The sequence below is a fragment of the Manis javanica genome, chromosome 4 (genome assembly GCF_040802235.1).
Source record: "Manis javanica isolate MJ-LG chromosome 4, MJ_LKY, whole genome shotgun sequence".
NCBI lineage: Eukaryota > Metazoa > Chordata > Mammalia > Pholidota > Manidae > Manis > Manis javanica.
Window position 1 is genome coordinate 51,059,653 of NC_133159.1, and position 19,956 is coordinate 51,079,608.

General features: G+C 33.9%; 1 protein-coding gene across 11 annotated transcripts in view; it reads right to left on the bottom strand.

Annotated features, from left to right (window-relative positions):
* DOCK7 (dedicator of cytokinesis 7) overlaps nt 1-19,956 on the bottom strand; it is a 241,399-nt gene that overhangs the window by 114,513 nt on the left and 106,930 nt on the right. For all 11 annotated transcript variants that reach the window (XM_073234059.1, XM_073234057.1, XM_073234056.1 and 8 more), the window contains exons 15-16: nt 5,924-6,041; nt 2,639-2,709 (exon numbers count right to left, since the gene is read on the bottom strand). In XM_073234059.1, coding sequence (XP_073090160.1) covers nt 2,639-2,709; nt 5,924-6,041 — 189 coding nt within the window. The remainder of the gene's footprint in view (nt 1-2,638; nt 2,710-5,923; nt 6,042-19,956) is intronic.

Genomic DNA, 19,956 nt, shown 5'->3' on the forward strand with positions numbered 1-19,956 from the left:
TAGCCTCAAAAATGCTAACAGACGTAGTTTTGGTCACAGAAACATTACGTGGAATGAGGCTTTTAATACCCACAAGGAAAACAGCTAATGCTATAACTATCTGAGAAGCTGAAGACTTTGGTGAATAAAAGATGCTATAAATCTTGTTGCTGATCTCCCTAATCAGCACTGAACTCTGAGAAAGCTGAATTTACTGGCAATGTTAGACGGTACTGCCAATTCAATTCTATTAATGCTGAAAGCACCAAAAATAAGACTTAGGTACAAACTGAAATACTTTTAGAAATTACTACCTTGTTTATCAGTATTTCCTGGTGTTAAATGTTTTAGTTCATTTCTTTCTTGAACTCATATTACGTGGCTTTTATGGAAAATTAAACACTACAAATTATTCATCAACAGGTATTTTTATGTGCCCACCTTCACACTAAGCATTGTATTACTTCTGTGGTGGTTTTAAAGGTGAACATAAAAAAATTACCCTAAAATACATGTAATTTAGTAGAAATATAAAGACACACATGTATCAATACCTATGCTATAAAGCAGGGGTTGGCAAACTATGGCCGACAAGCCAAATCCAGTCCACTGCCTGATTTTTGTATAGCCTACAAACTGAGAATGGTTTTTATATTTTATGTGGCTGAAAAAAGTTTTAAAAATAACATTTTGCCTGAATTATTATATGAAATTCAAATTTCAGAGTCTATAAATAAAATCCTATAGGAATACAGCCATACCCATTCCTTTGCAACTTCACCTACTCTCTATGGCTGCTTTTGTACTACAACAGGGTTGAGTAATTGCAACAACAACCTTATGGCCCACAAGACCTAAAATATATACTGTTTGGCCCTTTGCAGAAAAAGTTTGCCAACTCCTGGTATAAAGCATGTAAGATTAAGTGCTTCAAGAACAGAACTGAACAAATTGCTTCAAATTTTAGATCAGGGAAGTATATTTAGGATGAAATAAATGATATGGGCCTTAAATAATCAGTAAGAGTTCAATAAGCAGAGGGAATTATTACTGTAATAGAAAAAAAAGATCTAAGGCCCAGAAATAGGAAAGCACAGATATGTTTGACATGAGGCAGAAAGAAAATCATCAAGATATAAAAGATCATGGGATATTAGAGAAAAGAAGGATGGCAAAGATATGTTAAATTTTGAGTCAGTAAGTGAGAAAATGGTAGAGCCATTAATGAAACTAAAAAGCCAAAGAGAGACAGGGTCTGGAAGGTCAGAGATAAATATATGGAAATTGAGAAGGCAGTAGGGGACTCATGAATGTGCACCTTAGGCCACTGAAAATACATGTCTGTACCTCAGAAAGAAGGTTATGACTAAAAACAGAGTTGGGAACAATCGTTGGGAACAATATACATAAAGATAAAAGTAGCAGTTTCACTGAATATAACTCAGAGAAATACATATAAGATTATTTAGGGAGAGAATATTATAGAAAAAAGAAGGCTAAGGGCAAAACCTTGGTGTTTTGTGTGGAATGCCCATACTTAAAAGGAAAAATTACAATGGTTACTACAGAAAAAAAGTGTTGAAAGATACAGAAGGATACATAGAGAAGGCCGTAAGATAAAGGTGAGAAGGAAGAAAGTTTTAAGGAGGCCAAGGAAAAACCATGCTACACAACAGCACTGAAAAAAAGTTTTGTTTTTTAAATGCAGGAAACTTAAGTTTCCTCTTGACAGTAAGAGATGGGGCCAATGAAGGAGGAAATTGAGGATGCAGGAGAAGGGACAGCTGATGGGAGTCATCCTGGAACAGACTGGGTTTAGACTGAGTCACAGAGGTGAAAGGACTCACACTGCACGGGGTGTGGGCCTTCACTACTTTTGAAAGAGAAGGAAAGGCAGGTGAGTACAGAGATAATCTGAGGTGAAGAATAAAGTTGACAGTTCTTAAGTTGGATGGTCTCAATAAAGTAGGAACACTAAGAGTAAAACAAACAGCAAAGAAATAGGAGCTAGAGGAAGGGGAAGAAAGGCTTAAAATAGCTGTTGCCAAATTCAAAAGTGAGTAAAAAAGTTGATGGCAAAAAGATTATCAGAGTGAAGGGGCCAAAAGAAAGTAAAATAAAACAAAATGAATTACTGTAGTCCCATCATATGATAAAACAGTAACAATTTGTGATAGCCCTGATTGGTACAATTTTGTACTTTTTCTCCAACAGCACTCAATAATTTTTTTAATACCCAGAAACTAAATGTCATCCAAAGTTAACAATTTCTCCAAATGGTAAGGCACTAAGTCAAGAGGATTCTTGGATGTTGATGCAGACCAATTTAATTCACCAATGGGAACAAGCTTAGAAAAGAATTAAGTAAAATTATAAAGTATCAGGGGAAAATAACAGGGTAGACCAAAGGACCAGAGGCCACAATGATAATCAGTACCAATATAAAAAAAGTGAAAGGATCAGAGAATTTGACAGAAAAGATTTTTTGTGAATTAAGTCATACTGTGATATCTATGGAGAATGTGTATCTACAGGTTGAAAATTATAACTGATGTCAGCACATTTAGTGCAGCAAAGCATTTGGTAAACACACTAACGTGAGTGCTAACAATGCCACTGAGAAGTGAGTAACTTTGAAAGAAATATTTGAATTCAGTACCTGTTATGATATACTACGGCTGTATAGGCTTCCTTTGAAAATTCTGAACAGCTAGATTTACCAAAGATTACCTGTAACAAATAACAGCATGTTGAAACTTTGTTGTAATAAATGCTGGATGTTTCATAGTATGTAAAAATTTGTCTGATTTAATAACTATTTGAGAACAATGGGCAAAATCAGCCCAGTGAAGAACAATGTGCCTAATGACGTTCATTAGTAAGTTCAATTGCTTAAGTGCAAATTTCAACTATAGACCCATCTGACATTCAAACATTCAAAAATTTTCATTCCATTATATTTATATCTATTGGGCAATATGGTACATTTCTTTCTTTTTTTTTTTAAAGAAGGTGAGGTGTTCACTTTAACATCTGGCTGTAGCATATTATTTCAGATTTATGTAAGAAGTATGGTCCTAGAATGGTGGCATACATCTACTATATAAAATGGTGGCTTCTCCACTAAAACATCAGCCATTCTGAAAGTCCAATCTAATTTATTTATAAACGGTATTAAAAAATTCTAGTTTAGGTCAAGCTATGTATCCTTTGCTTCTAGATTTTCCTGCAAGCTACTCTACAATGGAGGAGAAGCTCCATTCTTCTATTCTCATATATGTGATAAAAAAAAAAATCCACCACATAAAAAAAATACAATACTATTTCTAGAGAAAGTTTAGAGGTAAAATAATTCAGTCTTATAAATTTGCCTCTTGAATTCTAACAGCAATACTGTCATTAACTAGGGCAGCTAATTAGATAAAGGCATAATGATGTCAAGGGCAGAGCTATGACTCATTTCTATATGAGATAGTTGGGCTTGCAGTGTTATCTAGCCATAGATTAAACTCTTGCATCTGGCCAGCCGTCTCTACACAAGCATGAATAGGTACATGTCACTGCACTTTCATCAACATCACTGGTAGAACAACTCAGTTTTTTCCTTAAATAAAGGGATTAATTGGCACATCCCTAAATAAAAACAACATATTAACAGGAATTTGTGTTTCTTTTGGCAACATTTTAAGTGTGTTCTTTTATTTTAAGAATATGTAAAAAGGACTCTCCTAAATAAGTCACATTTTATCAATTTGCTAAGATTACCTTACTATGCTTTTATAAACTGTTCCAGTGCCAGAATTATAGAGTCTATGATTTTATTATATTGATTCTTATATGATCAAAAAACTATCTTAGGACCCATTTGAATATCTTATTTATAAGAAAATAAGCAAACATAATGTGTCTGTATTTCTATACTCTATCAACCCAGGCACTCAAATAAACAAACATAAAGCATTACATTTTCATATGATTAATAATTAATATGCAGTACCTTTTATTCCCCCTCTGAGAAGCTATCATTTTCCACATAGTAACTCATTTATTTTCATAACACGAATGATATAAAGTGGAAAGTGTTCCTTTTTAGACCATTTGACATGTATTTTTAATCATTCACTGACATGGACTGAGCATCAATTATGTGTCAAGCATAATGACAGGCATCAAGATACAGATATAAGTAAGATATGGTCCCTGCCCTCAAGGAGCTCACAGTCTAGTGAACAAGATGAAGAAATAAACATCTACTCATAAAGTGATAAGGTCCCTAAAAGAAGTGAGAAAATGCTATGGTAGCACCAAAGAGGGAGTGGTCTAACTGCCATTGTGGATGCAGCTGGGGCTCTGTAGAGGTGACCATGTATATGCTGAGACAAGGAAGAGTTTGTTAAGCAAACAATAAAAACAGATTATTTTACATACACCACATTTGTCATAAGCTTAAATTCATATGGTAATTCACGTATAGAATAACAAAACATGTACTTTCGCAAACCAATATCTTTTTCCTTCAGAGAAATGAAGAGCTAGCAAAAAGCACAGAATGATAATGCCTAACCTCAAAAATAAACTCTATATTTATTCAACAAATATTTATTTAGCAGGTATTATTTGCCAGGAACTGAAATAGCTGCCATAGAAGAATACAAAGATGAATAATTTTGGCCTGCTGTCAAGAGCTGTAAATGCTGATAAGGCTGACACAATAGGGGAGAAGAAAATACATAACTTTCCTAGTAAGCAGAAAAGCAGAACTTGATTCTGATGACTGACACAGAAGGCTAAAATAAAACTCTTGTTAACAATGCACCTATTCTTACCTCTTTTTCATTCCACTAGGGTTCTCAGAAGCTGAACATCTACAGTGACAGCTGTACTCTTACTTCATGTTACTGACTTCAGTTGAACCAAAAATCTACTCTCATTGGTCAGTGTCCCACAAATCCTAAATGACAATTTGGGCAGTCAAGAATTTCCCCAGTCGGGCCTCAATCTACTGTTTCTGACTTATTTTCCATTGTTCTGGTTCACTGGCAATTTACCACTGTACCTTTACTGAAGGACATTCTCCAACTTGAATATTTCCTTCCCCCAATGTCTAGACCCATTCACATTAACATTTTAACCACCGTTGGTTTTAGTTCAGATACATCTTCTCCAGGTGATACTTGCTTATTACATCAGCAAGGCAATTTGTCCTATCTCTGAACAACTATGACTTTGAATCCCTATATCAATCACATAATAATTAGTATGTACCATGGTTCTCATCAGTAGCTGCAAAATGTAATCCATTGGGGTGATTTAAAAATACTGATACCTGCCTGGTTCCCATCCCAGAGACTATAATTTAACTGCAATGAGTTTCAGTCTAGGCATTGTAGTGTTAAAAGCTCCTCAGGTGAGTGTTAATATGCAGCCAAGATTGAGAACTATGCCAAAGTTTCTGAACAAAGATGGTAACAATCACACATACTAGAATTACCTGAGAAATATTTCCAAACTATACGACAACCTCATATATTACCCATCACTTTCCACCTCCCTTACCTGAACTTTTATTCTAAAGGAAGAGAATCAGAATCACAGATGCCAAGAGTAAAGGTTTCTCTGCTTTGTTAGAGGATCCTAGATGGTTCCGAGCTGACCTTTCTGTAAGTCAACATTTTAATATTTCATGTTATTTGTTTTATATCCTCCAGATTACAAATCTTATTCATCTTTGTATCTCTGGAAATGCCTAGCATTTACAAAGTCCTCAATAAATAAGATTTCAAGTAAACTCATTACTATCTGTACAGGAAATAATGCAGTTGGAAATTTCGTTTACAAGATCACATTAATTTCAGTTTAGAGCTGCCAACAAAATGATACCAAAAGAAAATATGTCAATTTGAACTATATACAAAGAAAACTAAAAGTAAAAAAAATTTCCTACCGGCATGGCATTGCTTGGATCCTCCCCATACATAAACTGGACTTTTACTGTTATATTTCTGGCAGAACCTTGACGATTGGCAAAATTAAGACTCTGAGGGTATATGTAGAGAAGATTTCTGTGAAGGCAATAGGATACATGACAGTGACTACATATCTGAAAATACTACATAGCACCTCATGCTGCAAAATAAATAGATGAAAAAACACTGAATTATTAATATTTGCTAGCCACTATGCCACGTATTTTCACAATGTTTTATTTGATCCTTAAAACAATCATTCAAATAGACAGCAATCAAATATACCCAATTTTGAGAATGAATTGAGGCCTAGAATAGTTAACTGATTTTCACATACAACCAAGGTAAGTGGCAAAGCTAAAATCAGAATATAGTTCAGTCAGACTTTAAGACATATATTTGAGAGGCTCCTGGGAAATAAATGAGTATGAACTAAAACATTATTTAGATCTTAAAAGACAGTTCTAATATTATCTTAGTTCCTCCAAGCAGATATAAATAGGATGACATTTATACATAAGGCTTTTGTATTAAATATGATCAAGGGTTTAAGAAGTATAATATTCCACCTTATTATTCAAAAACGTGTGATGACATGGTAGGTATAACAGTATTAGGTAGTAACTATGAGACAATCACTTATTACTCTGAATTTATTTGACTTCATGTCCAGTTTATGATCTCATAGTTTAAACAACTTTAATAGTCCCTGCTACTGCCAAAGATAATCACAGAGAAGATAAATAATCTAAGAAAATACACCAAAAGAGAAGGCTAAAAAAAAAAAAAAGAATAAGAGTTACTTTACCTGAAGACTAGTGCTGAGAGCTTATGAATAAGAATTCAAGTATAATAAAAACTGCTAATCAACTGCTAGGGCAATGAAAATAGGTCTAAATTTTCTGGAAGGTTGTAAGGCAATAGTGATATTATAAATGAACATACTCTTTGACTCAACAAACACGCCTTTAGTCTAAGGAGAGAACTTCACACATGTATAAATCGGTGTGTTCAAAGAAATTCACTACATTTTTTAGAATATGGAATAATTACAAATAACTCTAAAGAAATATATAGCAGTACTGGACTAGTTAAATTAACATATTGTAATAAGAAGAAATAATATGAAGTGCCAAAGATGACAATGTACTGCAATATTTATTGATGCAGAAAAAGATACCTAGCCTGTTGGATGAAAAAAGGAAGATTCCAGAGCAGGATATATAATGGCATTACTTTATATGGAAAATTGGTAAGAAATAATGTTAAAAACTTCCCTAACCTGGGGAAGGAAACAGACATCTAGATCCAGGAAGCCCAGAGTTCTAAAGAAGATGAATGCAAAGAGACACATTATAATTAAAAAGTCAAAAGTTCACAACAAGGAGAAAAATCTTATGAGCAGCAAGAGAAAAACAATTTGTTATATACAAGACAACTCCCATAAGACTATCAACATATTTTTCAACAGAAACTTTACAGGCCAGAAGAGAATGGCATGCTACATTCAAAGTGCAGAAAGAAAAAAAAAATTCCAACCAAGAATACTCTACCCAGCAAAGCTATCATTCAGAATTGAAAGAGAATTTTCCAGACAAGCTAAAGCTAAAGGAGTTCATCACCTTAAATCAGCCTTATAATACATGTTAAAGGGACTTCTTTAAGCTTAGAAGAAATGGCTCTAAATAGGAATAAGAAAACATATGAAAGAATAAATCTCATTGGTAAAGGTAAATATATAGCAAAAGTAATCAATTAATCACTTACAAAGCTAGTTTGAAGGTTAAAAGATAAAAGGAGTAAAAATAACTACAATAATTAGTTAAGGAATACAAAAGATAAAAGATGTGACATCAACATAAAAAATGGGAGGAAGCAAAAATGAGCATTAGAATGTGATCAAATTTAAGTTGTTATCTACTTAAAATACAATTTTATAGAATAAGTTGTTATATGTAAGCCTCACTATAACCACAAAGCAAAAATCCAGTAGTAAATACAAAAAAAAAGGGAAAAAGGAAGGAATCTAAGCATACCACTAAAAGTCAACAAACCACAAATGGAGCAAAAAAGGAAGAGAGAAACTATAAAACAGCCTGAAAACAATTAACAAAATGCCAATAAGCATATACTTATTAATATTTGCATTAAATGTAAATGGACTAAATTCTCCAATCAAAAGATATAAAGTGGCTGAATGGAAAAAAAATGAAGACCCACTTACATGCTGCCTACAACCAACTCACTTCAGATACAAGCTCACACACAGAAAAAAGTGAAGGGATGGAAAAAAGTATCCCATACAAATGGAAACCAAAAGAAAGCTGTGGTAGCTATACTTTATCAGACAAAACAGACTTTAAAGCAAAGACTTTAATAAGAGACAAAGGAATTACATGATGATAAAGGTGTCAATCCAACAAACAGAAAACTGTTGTTGGGGAGGGGATGAGGAAGAGTGTAGTGAAAAGAAAGCAATGGATAAAAGTGTATTTCCGAAATACTAACAATGGCTCATAGTGATGGCTTTAGTTTCATTTTATACTATTCTATTTCTCTATGAATTTTTTACAGTGATAAATATGATCTTCAGAATTAGAAAAAGCAATAAAATAATCTCCACAGTGAACAGAGGATGGCTGTGTATGACAATAAGCATACAATCTGAAAGTTACTAATTAAATGAACAAGAGTAAATTGTATTCAAAAGAGTTAAAAGAGCAAAAGGCAAATATTATGAAATGCTATAATTGGTCAATTTCCCAATCAAAAAAACTAAATATCAAAGATAACTATGACTGACTTATCTACTGAAGTCATCAGATAAATCTGTACTTGAAATCTTTACTGACTTTGCACCAAATGTCTGACACTGTGCAGCACATCAGGGTAATAAAAGACGATTAGGAAGCTACTCCCGGGTCTAGAGAATATACAGTCTAATGGGACAGAAATGCATCTGAACAGACCATCTCAAAATAATATAGGACTGACAGAGATTAAAGATGGTGGCATGAGAGGTGAGACAGAGGCCTCCTCCTAAAACCACATGTAATATGAAAATAATTAATTAATACAACAAATCCTGAAAGAGCAACAGGAAAGAGAGCTATGCCACACTGCATACACCTGGAGAAAAGAATAGACCTCACGGAACGTACCAAAGCCATGGCCCAGCAGGACCAAAGCTCTCCCCCACCCCAGCTCACTGGTGTGAGGAAGAGAAATGGAGCAGGGAAGGGAGTGGAGGCCTGGGACTGCTGAACACCTAGCTCTGGAGATCTACTCTGGGAGAACAAACCTACACTGCATGATGCTCTGGTGATTAGGGGGATTAGAAGGCTAAGAATACTTTATCTGGCAAGATTTTCATTTAAATTTGAAGGAGGGATTAAGCAATTTTCAGATAAGCAAAAGCTGAGAGAATTTACCTCCCACAAACCGGTCTCTACACTGTATTTTGGAGGGACTGCTACAGATGGAAGTGTTCCTAAGGTTTAATAGCTGTCACTAGAGGTAATAAAACCACACTAAAGAAAGTAGAACAGTTAATTACTAAACAAATGCAAAATTAAATCAACTAACCCCAAAGTCAGTCAAGGGATAGACAAAGAATACAGAATATGATACCTAACATATGAAGAATGGAGGAGAAAGAAAAAGGAGGAGAAAAAAAGGATCTTTAGATTGTGTTTGTAATAGCATATTAAGTAAGATAAGTTAGATTTTTAGATAGTAAAGAAGCTACCCTTGAACTTTTGGTAATCATGAATCTAAAGCCTGCGATGGCAGTAAGTACATATCTATCGATAATCACCCTAAATGTAAATGGACTGAATGCACCAATCAAAAGTCACAGAGTAACAGAATGGATAAAAAAGTAAGACCCATCTATATGCTGCCTACAGGATACTCACCTCAGACCCAAAGACATACACAGACTAAAAGTGAAGAGATGGAAAAAGATATTTCATGCAACTAATGGGGAGAAAAAAGCAGGAGTTGTAGTACTTGTATCAGACAAAATAGACTTCAAAACAAAGAAAGTCACAAGAGACAAGGAAGGACATTACAGAATGATAAAAGGGTCAATCCAACAAGAAGATATAACTGTTACAAATATCTATGTGCCCAACACAGGCTACATATGTGAAACAAATACTAACAGAATTAAAAGGGGAAATAGAATGCAATGCATTCATTCTAGGGGACTTCAACACTCCACTCATTCCGAAGGACAGATCAACCAGACAGAAAATAAGTAAGGGGACAGAGCCACTGAACAACACATTAGAATAGAAGGACCTAACAGACATCTACAGAACTCTACACCCAAAAGCAGCAGAATATACATTCTTCTTCAGTGCAGATGGAATATTTTCAAGAATAGATCATATACCAGGCCACAAAAAGAGCCTAGGTAAATTCAAAAAGATTGAAATTGTACAAATCAGTTTCTCCGAGCACAATGGTATGAAACTAGAAATTAATTATGCAAAGAAAATGAAAACTCCCACACATGGAGGCTTCACAACATGCTCGTAAATAACCAATAGGTCAATGACCAAATAAAAACAGAGATCAAGCAATATATCGAAGCAAATGACAACAAGAATTCAACACCGCAGAATCTGTGGGATGCAGTGAAGGCTGTGCAAAGAGGGAAGTATATTGCAATACGGGCCTACCTCAGGAAAAAAGAACAATCCCATATGAACAGTCTAAACTCACAAATAATGAAACTGGAAAAAGAAAACAAATGAGGCCCAAAGTCAGTAGGAAGAGGGACATAATAAAGATTAGAGGAGAAATAAATAAAATCAAGAAGAATAAAACAATAGAAAGAACGATGAAAGCAAGAGCCGGTTCTTCAAGAAAATAAACAAAATAGATAAACCCCTAGCCAGACTTATCAAGAAAAAAACAGAGTCTATACACATCAACAGAATCAGAAATAAGAAAGGAAAAATCACGACGGACCCCACAGATATACAAAGAATCATTAGAGAATGCTATGAAAACCTATATGCTAACAAGCTGGAAAACCTAGAAGAAATGGACAACTTCCTGGAAAAATACAAGCTTCCAAGGAAGAAACAGAAAATCTGAACAGAACAATTGCCAGGAACAAAATTGAACTGGTAATAAAAAAACTACCAAAGAACAAATCCATGAACCAGATGGCTTCACTGCTGAATTTCATCAAACATTTAGTGAAGACTTAATAATCATCCTCCTTAAAGTATTCCAAAAAGTAGAGGAAGAGGGAACACTTCCAAGCTCATTCTATGAGGTCAGCATCAATCTAATATCAAAACCAGGAAAGACACCCCAAAAAAAGAAAATTACAGAACAATATCCCTGATGAACATAGATGCAAAAATACTCAACAAAATATTAGCAAACCAAATTCAAAAATATATCAGAAAGATCATCCACCATGATCAAGTAGGATTTATTCCAGGGATGCAAGCATGGTACAATATTAGAAAATCCATCAACATCATACACCGTATCAACAAAAAGAAGGACAAAAACCACATGATCATCTCCATAGATGACAAAAAATTATTTGACAAAATTCAAAAGCCATTCATGATAGAAACTCTCAACAAAATGGGTACAGAGGGCAAGTACCTCAACATAATAAAGGCCATATATGACAAACCCACAGCCAACATCATACTTAACAGCGAGAAGCTGAAAGTATTTCCTTTAAGATAGGCAACAAGACAAAGATGCCCACTCTCTCCACTTTTATTCAACATAGTTCTGAAGGTTCTCGCTACAGCAATTGGACAACACAAAGAAATAAAGGGCATCCGATTGGTAAGGAAGAAGTTAAACTGTCACTGTTGGAAGATGACATGATATTGTACATAAAAATCCCTAAAGAATCCACTCCAAAACTACTAGATCTAATATCTAGAAATCAGCAAAGTTGCAGGATACAAAATTAATTTACAGAAATCTGTTGCCTTCCTATACACTAACAATGAACTAGCAGAAAGAGAAATCAGAAAAACAATTCTATTCACAACTGCATCAAAAAGAATAAAATACCTAGGAATAAACCTAACCAAGGAAGTGAAAGACCTATAATTTGAAAACCAGAAGAAACTCATAATAGAAATTAAAGAAGATACCATTAATGGAAACACATCCCATGCTCATGGATAGGAACAATTAATACTGTTAAAATGGTCATCCTGCCTAAAGCAATCTACAAATTTGATGCAATTCCTATCAAAATACCAACAGCATTCTTCAATGAACTAGAGGAAATAGTTCTAAAATTCATGTGGAACCACAAAAGACCCCAAAGAGCCAAAGCAGAAGGAAGAATAAAGCTGGGGGGATTACGCTCCCCAACTTCAAGCTCTACTACAAAGCCACAGTAATTAAGACAATTTGGTACTGGCACAAGAACAAAACAATAGACCAATGGAACAGACTAGACTGCCCAGATATAAACCCAATCATATACAGCCAATTAATATATGATAAAGGAGCTATGGGCATACAATGGGGAAATGACATCTTCGTCAACAGCTGGTGTTGGCAAAACTGGATAGCTACATGTGAGAGAATGAAACTGTATTATTGTTTAACCCCATACACAAAAGTGAACTCGAAATGGATGAAAGACCTGATGTTAGTCTGAAACCTTAAATCTCTTAGAAGACAACACAGGCAAACATCTCCTGAATATAAACATGAGCAACTTCTTCCTGAATGCATCTCCTCAAGCAAGGGAAACATAAGCAAAAATGAACACATGGGACTACACCAAACTAAAGAGCTTCTGTACGGCAAAGGACACCATCAACAGAACAAAAAGGCATCCTACAGTATGGGAGAATATATTTGTAAATGACATATCCGACAAGGGGTTAACAGCCAAAATATATAAAGAACTCACAAGCCTCAATACCCAAAAAGCAAATAATCTGATTAAAAAAATGGGTGGAGGATATGAAGAGACAATTATCCAAAGAAGAAATTCAGATGGCCAACAGACACATGAAAAGATGCTCCACATCACTAATCATCAGGGAAATGAAAATTAAAATCACAATGAGGCATCACCTCACACCAGTAAGGATGGCCAGCATCAAAAAGACTAAGAACAACAATTGCTGGCGAGGATGCGGAGAAAGGGGAACCCTCCTACACTGCTGGTGGGAATGTAAGCTAGTTCAACTATTGTGGAAAGCAATATAGAGGTTCCTCAAAAAACTCAAAATAGAAATACCATTTGACTCAGGAATCCCATTCCTTGGAATTTACCCAAAGAATACAAGTTCTCAGATTCAAAAACACATGTGCACCCCTATGTTTATTGCAGCACTATTTACAATGGCCAAGAAATGGAAGCAACCTAAGTGTCCATCAGTAGATGAATGGATAAAGAAGATGTGGTACTTATACACAATGGAATACTATTCAGCTGTAAGAAAGAAACAAATCCTACCATTTGCAACAACATGGATGGAGCTGGATGATATGCTCAGTGAAATAAGCCAGGCCAAATGATTTCCCTCATTTGTGGAGTGTAACAACAAAGGAAAACTGAAGGAACAAAACAGCAGCAGAGTCACAGACTCCAAGAAGGGACTGGCGGTTACCAAAGAGGAGGGGTATGGGAGGGCGGGTGGGGAGGGACGGAGAAGCGGATTGAGGGGCATTATGTTTAGTACAAATGGTGTGAGGGGTCACATGGAAGACAGTGTAGCACAGAGAAGGCAAATAGTGAATCTGTGGCATCTTACTACACTGATGGACAGTGCCTGCAATGGGGTATTGGTGTGGACTTGATAATATGGGTAAATGTAGTAACCATATTGTTTTTCATATGAAACCTTCATAAGAGTGTATATCAATAATACCTTAATAAAAACACAAAAAAAACAATATAGGATTGTAAAGGAGGTATGCGGAAGCTATGAGAGGAAGAGATAGGTACTGTGTTAACTGAGGTAAAGCCTTTTCATCTTCTACCTTGGCAATATATTTGTTGAAGAAACTGCATTGTTTTTGATATTAGATATTTGCAGGGTATAGATTTTATTGATTGCATCACTGTAGTGACATTCAACATGTTCCGCTGTGTTTTCTGTAAATTGTGAGTTGGATCTGGAGCCTTGGTCATATTTAGGTCAAAAAATTTTGAGCAAAATCACCTCAAAAATGGTACTGTGTCTATCAGGAAAAAACTGTTATTGTTTCCCATTTTGTGCAATTAGCACACAATAATGATCAATGCCTAAATCCATTAACTCTAATTAGAGTTGCCAAATCTTTATTTAATAGCTGAACTATCTCTATGAAGAGCATGTTTCCTCTTCTACTATTTGTTTAGCCACAGAGCCATTATACAAGAGGCATGAATAAATGTTATTTTTTTCTACTACTTGCCAGTTTCAAAATAACCAGTTCATGCACTGTAATTCTCTAAAAAGGATCAATTAAGTGTTTTTTCTTTAGTGTCACTTATAAACTCAGGGATCAAACATTAATGGTTTTCAATAAACTGCAGTTACTATCTTTACTGGTGTTCAAATTGTCCCATCTCTGGCAAATGAAAAAGCCAATTCAAACTGGCTACTGAGTCCTTTTGATACAGTTATAGTAGTCTTTGATAGCTTCTATCTGTTACACATAATGTGCCAAGCTATTCTTATACAGTTTCTCCCCAAACATGTGCTTTGAATTTCTCTAAGGAGCTGTGATTCTTTGAATGAGAGTAAGTATATACCTATTAATATTTATTTAAATGTAAATATACTAAATTCTCCAATCAAAAGATATAAAGTGGCTGAATGGATAAAAAAACAAGACACATTTACATGCTGCCTACAACAGACTCACTTCAGATACAAGGTCACACACAGACAAAAAGTGAAGGGATGGAGAAAAGTATCCCATGCAAACAGCAACCACAAGAAAGCTGACATAGCTATATTTTATCAGGCAAAATAGACTTTAAAACAAAGATTGTAGTAAGAGACAGAGAAGGACATTACCTGATAAAGGTGTCAATCCAACAAGTGGAAAATTGTGGAGAGGGTAGAGGGGGAGGGGAAAAGGAAGCGTGGGGAAAAGAGAAAACAATGGATGGATATTTTTGAAATACTAACAGTGATTAACAGTCGTGGCTCTGGTTTCATTTTACACTTTTCTGTTTTGTTTTTCTAAATGTTTCTGAAAGCGACAATCTAGGCACTCATTGTTTCTAGGCCATATAAGTAGAAACAGTTAGAGGAAAATGGTTTTAATATGAAATACATCCTGAGTTCATATTGAAATTTCAAATTTAAATCAAGACTACAAAGTTTTTATTTAATCTTTCCTATGTTGTATCTATATATCATTTTCCCATGCTGAGAATCATTCTCAAGGATATGAACTATGAAAGAATTGAATATCAGTTAATTACTAATGTGTATTATTCCAAGAATGGAGTCTTAAGGAACTACAAGATTCTACGGTCATCCAGATGAGGATGAAACTGCAAATAAGACTGAGAAGGTACCCACAAAGAAGTAGAAGGAAAACTATGAGAGTATAGTGACATGGAAGCCAAGGGAAGAAAATGTAAGAATTAAATAATTAAGTATCAAATGCAACTTAGAAGCCAAAGGAGCTAAGATTTGAAAAATGTCAATTGGACTTAACATGAAAGCCACTGATAATATCAGGCTGAAATCAGATAAAATAGGTTGAAGAGCATGAGTAATGAAATAAAGAAGTGAAATCCTGAAAAGTATACGTGTGAGGGAGAGAAAAACAGTGTGATAGTTGGAAACAGAAGATGGGGGTTTTGGAAGCATTTTAAGTTGCAACGGTTTCAGTTTTGATTAAATGAAAAGAATCCAGTTGAGAAAGAGTTTGCATATACTAGAACAAGAAAACAAGATTCCAAAAATGGTGGGAAAGAACAGGATTCAAAGCACCTGATAACAGGTTAGCCTTAATTATATTTATAGTTCCTCATTTAACATTTATTTAGTATGCAGTATGCTTTTTACTGAGAACATAAGAAATAAAAGACAGTCACAGTACTCACAGTCTAGAGGGAGAATTAGATAGGCAGATAATTATATTGTAGTATGACAAGTGCTATGAACACAGAATGTCACTAGAGACCACAAGAGGACTTGAGACTAAAGAATCTGACCACAAATTTCAATGAAAAATTTGCAAGTGAGACAAACATACAGAACACACAGAAAAATACACCATGCCTTCCTCTACCCCTCAGAATCTCTGCATTGTGATTACTACTCTCCTAACTTTGTGGACATGGCTCTTTCCCAACTTTCAAGTCTCAGAAAATCTCACCTTTACCTCAACCGAATCGCATCATTTTGTTAGTACATTCAAAACTCTTAAACAATCTGCCTAAAATAATCCTAAATTATCTTTATTTACATATTATTTCTCATTTATATATTTCCTTTAATAGAGCCCCAACTCCATGAGCGCAAGAACTTTATCTAGTTAACACACTGCTATAGTCCCAATGCCTGCAACAGTGTCACATATTGAAGGAATGAATGGCACAAAATACATACAAATATTTATTTTCTTAACATTTCTGTGAGTTTGGATTCCAAGTTAAATGGGAATTAACTGAACATTATATATAAGCTATGTTTGATTTCAAATATAAGCAGTATGATTTTAAATTCAACTTGTCTGTGAAGGTGAAAGGCATGCAACCAAATCAAGATTTATTCTTATTTGACTACTAACTCCACTAACAGATTCCCACATAAACCTAGTAAGTTTTTACTTTGCATTGATAATACTCCTTTAGAGGAAATTCAAATGAGCAGAGAGAAGATAGATTAATGAAAAGTGTTGAGACAGTAACTAGCTATTTAGGAAAAAAAGCTGAATTCCTATTTCACTCCCTCCTCAAAATTAATTCCAGATTAATCAAAGATTTAAATAATAAAATATAACTATTAAAATACTAGAAATGCTTTTAAAAGGCCATATTTTATAGGTGAGGAAGGCATTTCTGAGCATGACCCACAAAAGTTGTAAAAGACAAATTTAAAAGCCTTTACAAAGCAGGTGATACCATAAACATAGGTTAAAGACAAATGATAAACTGGAAAAACACTGTTATATATATGACAAAGAGTTAGTATCCATAATATGTAAGTATATATTTCCTAAAATTAGTCAGAAAGAGACAAACAAAAAAAGCAGGAGAGGAGTTTTATGGGGGACTTAGATAATACTCAATTAATTCAAAGAAAGTAAAATAAATGGCCAGCAAAATAAACTAGATATATTTGCCTACTAGATTTATTGATATTTTTTGTCTTTCTCATTCAAAGTATTGGTAAAAATTCATGGGAAAGGAGTATTTCTCATACACTCTTGGTAGGGAATAGATATTGGTACAACACTTTTGAAGGGTAATAACAAGAGAAATCATAATTTGCCAAGTCAATATCTATGAACTTTTACGCAAATCTTTACATACACATATAAAGACTTTTCTATGAATAGTTTATAATTAAAAAATTGGAAACAAATGATCACTGATAAGAGTAATTAAATTATGTGTGCCAATATAATAAGCTATTGTACAGCCATTAAAAAAGATATGGTAAATGTATAGTCACTCACATGAAAATAAATCTTAAAATATTAATGTCTTGATTTATATATTTAACATGAACTATACATAACATGATCCCATCTGTGTTAAAAAGAATGTATATTTAGCTAGTCACCTAAGAAATCTCTGGTATGATAGACTCCAAAATGTTAATGGATAAGAGTCAGGATTTTTATTTTTGTAAAGGTTTTTGAAATACCTGGGTTTCCATGACAAGTACTTTCAACATGAAAAATTTAACATTTATTAGTAGTGAAAAAAAATTAACATTTATTATCAGTAGTGAAAAAAAGAGACAAAATTATTTCCTCAAAGGTCACTCATCTTCTGGATCTGCACTGTCCAATAAAATGGCCTACCTAGTAAGACTACTGAGCACTTGATGTGCCTGTTCTGGGATATGTTGAAAGTATAAAATACACACCAGAGTTAGAAGGCTTACATGAAAAAAGAAAATAAATATCTAATTCATAATTTTATAGTAGTCACATACTGAAATGGTAATTTTTGATAAATTCGATTAAATAAAATAGGCTATTAAAATGAATTTTGCTTGCTTCTTTTAAGCTCTTTTACATATATAGCACATAATGTATTTTCATTGGACAGGGCTCCTCTGGACAAAGAGAAGAAAGGGGAAGTAATACATTACTTGGTCATTATTCTTTAGTTAATATAGCATTGCTATTTATAAATGTGTTTTTCTCAAATGATTGCTTTCTGAATTGTTCTAACAAACTTATAAATTCAAAAACAAATGATCACATTTAAAAAGGAAGAAATTAAACAGATACTATATTTAAAAAATCTAAAATGCCTTGTGTTTTATTTTTAAGTCCTATCTCCATAGGATTGCACAACCTGGGGGAGGCTAAAGGACTTTGCTTTGCTTGGAATTTAAACAAGGCTCCTAAATGTCCTAAAATTCAAGGCAGCTAAGAATTTTTGTGTATTAGTTCTTAGAAACTAGGAATACTTAGATGAGGGCCTAATTTTGCTCAGCTTATTTTCTTTTGCATAAAAATGTTTAATTTTTATAACATTTTTTTACCAAGGTTCTATTTAAAGAGGCACAACTTCAAGATTAGATTCTGCCTTTAACAATGTACACTCAGGAGGCATCGAAAGGTAGATGTGAAATCATCCATAAAATTATTACTTTCATTACATTTTTCATGTTGATACTCTTCTATAGCTTGTAATTAGGCAATTTACTTTAATTATACTCAATAACATGCCAAACTTCTACAAGAAAAATATATATCCAGATATTTCTACCCAGAGACAATATACTGTAAACCAAGAATATGTGACTATTTCCTCTAAATATCTGTTAGTGTTACATGTGATAAATTGCATAAATTATGCAAGAAGTGTTAATATTCTAGTATGATAACCAAAATGAAAGGAAATTTCTTCACACAGCCTCTCTTTGGTATTAGTTGTTCAGTTACTTTCATGCACTGGAAAGGACTACTTTTCAAACTCCTTTCTTTAAAAAGAGCCTCCTATATATCAAAAAGGGGTGAGGATCTACTATATGCAAATTTGGTGCCTGGAAAACTTGCATGTTATGACTATCATTCTCTTATTCACTCAGTATTTACTGTTTCTCCAACCTGTAAGACACTGTACTAAAGTGCTGTAAGGGATATAGATTAAAAAACAGATAAAGATCTTGCCAATAAACAGTTTCTAGTGCAACAGAGATGAGAAGTTAACTCATCTCAATTTCCCCTCAACTAGAAGGTAGATGAAATTCCAGGGTCAATAGTTTTAAGCCAGAAAAGCAGACAGTTTAGTTAAGAGAAGTTTCGAAATATGCCCTCATGACCACTGATCACAATACTTTTTACTTTAAAAAGGGGAGAGAAAATTCAAATTTCTTCACTAGTTCAACATGCACTTTTTAAAATTCTATAACATAATTAGTGGTAAGTGGCAAGATGAAGATGAAGACTAAGAAAAATTGTTCCATTTTTCTTCTTTATTCATGGAAGTGTTTGCATATTTTTACAGTTCTTTACATATAGATAAATTATATTTTTATGGTATATATTTGCTGAATTCTCTTACAAACAGAAACATTTATATCATTTTATACTGAAACATTTAGAAAAAGTATACACAGGCTAAACAAAAGACATAATTCTCTGTACTTACCAAGGTCCAAGAGACCAAAACTCAGAAAACCTAGATTCTAACAAAATTCCCAAAATTCCCTCACTTAGGTTATCTTAACATGAGATTTATGTTTACAAATAAAATACTACAGTATGAGCATAATGCATTGTTTCTCATTACAAAAAAAATAGTTAATACATAATACTGTATAACTAGGTAGTGTTATAAGTGCTTTAAAAATATTAA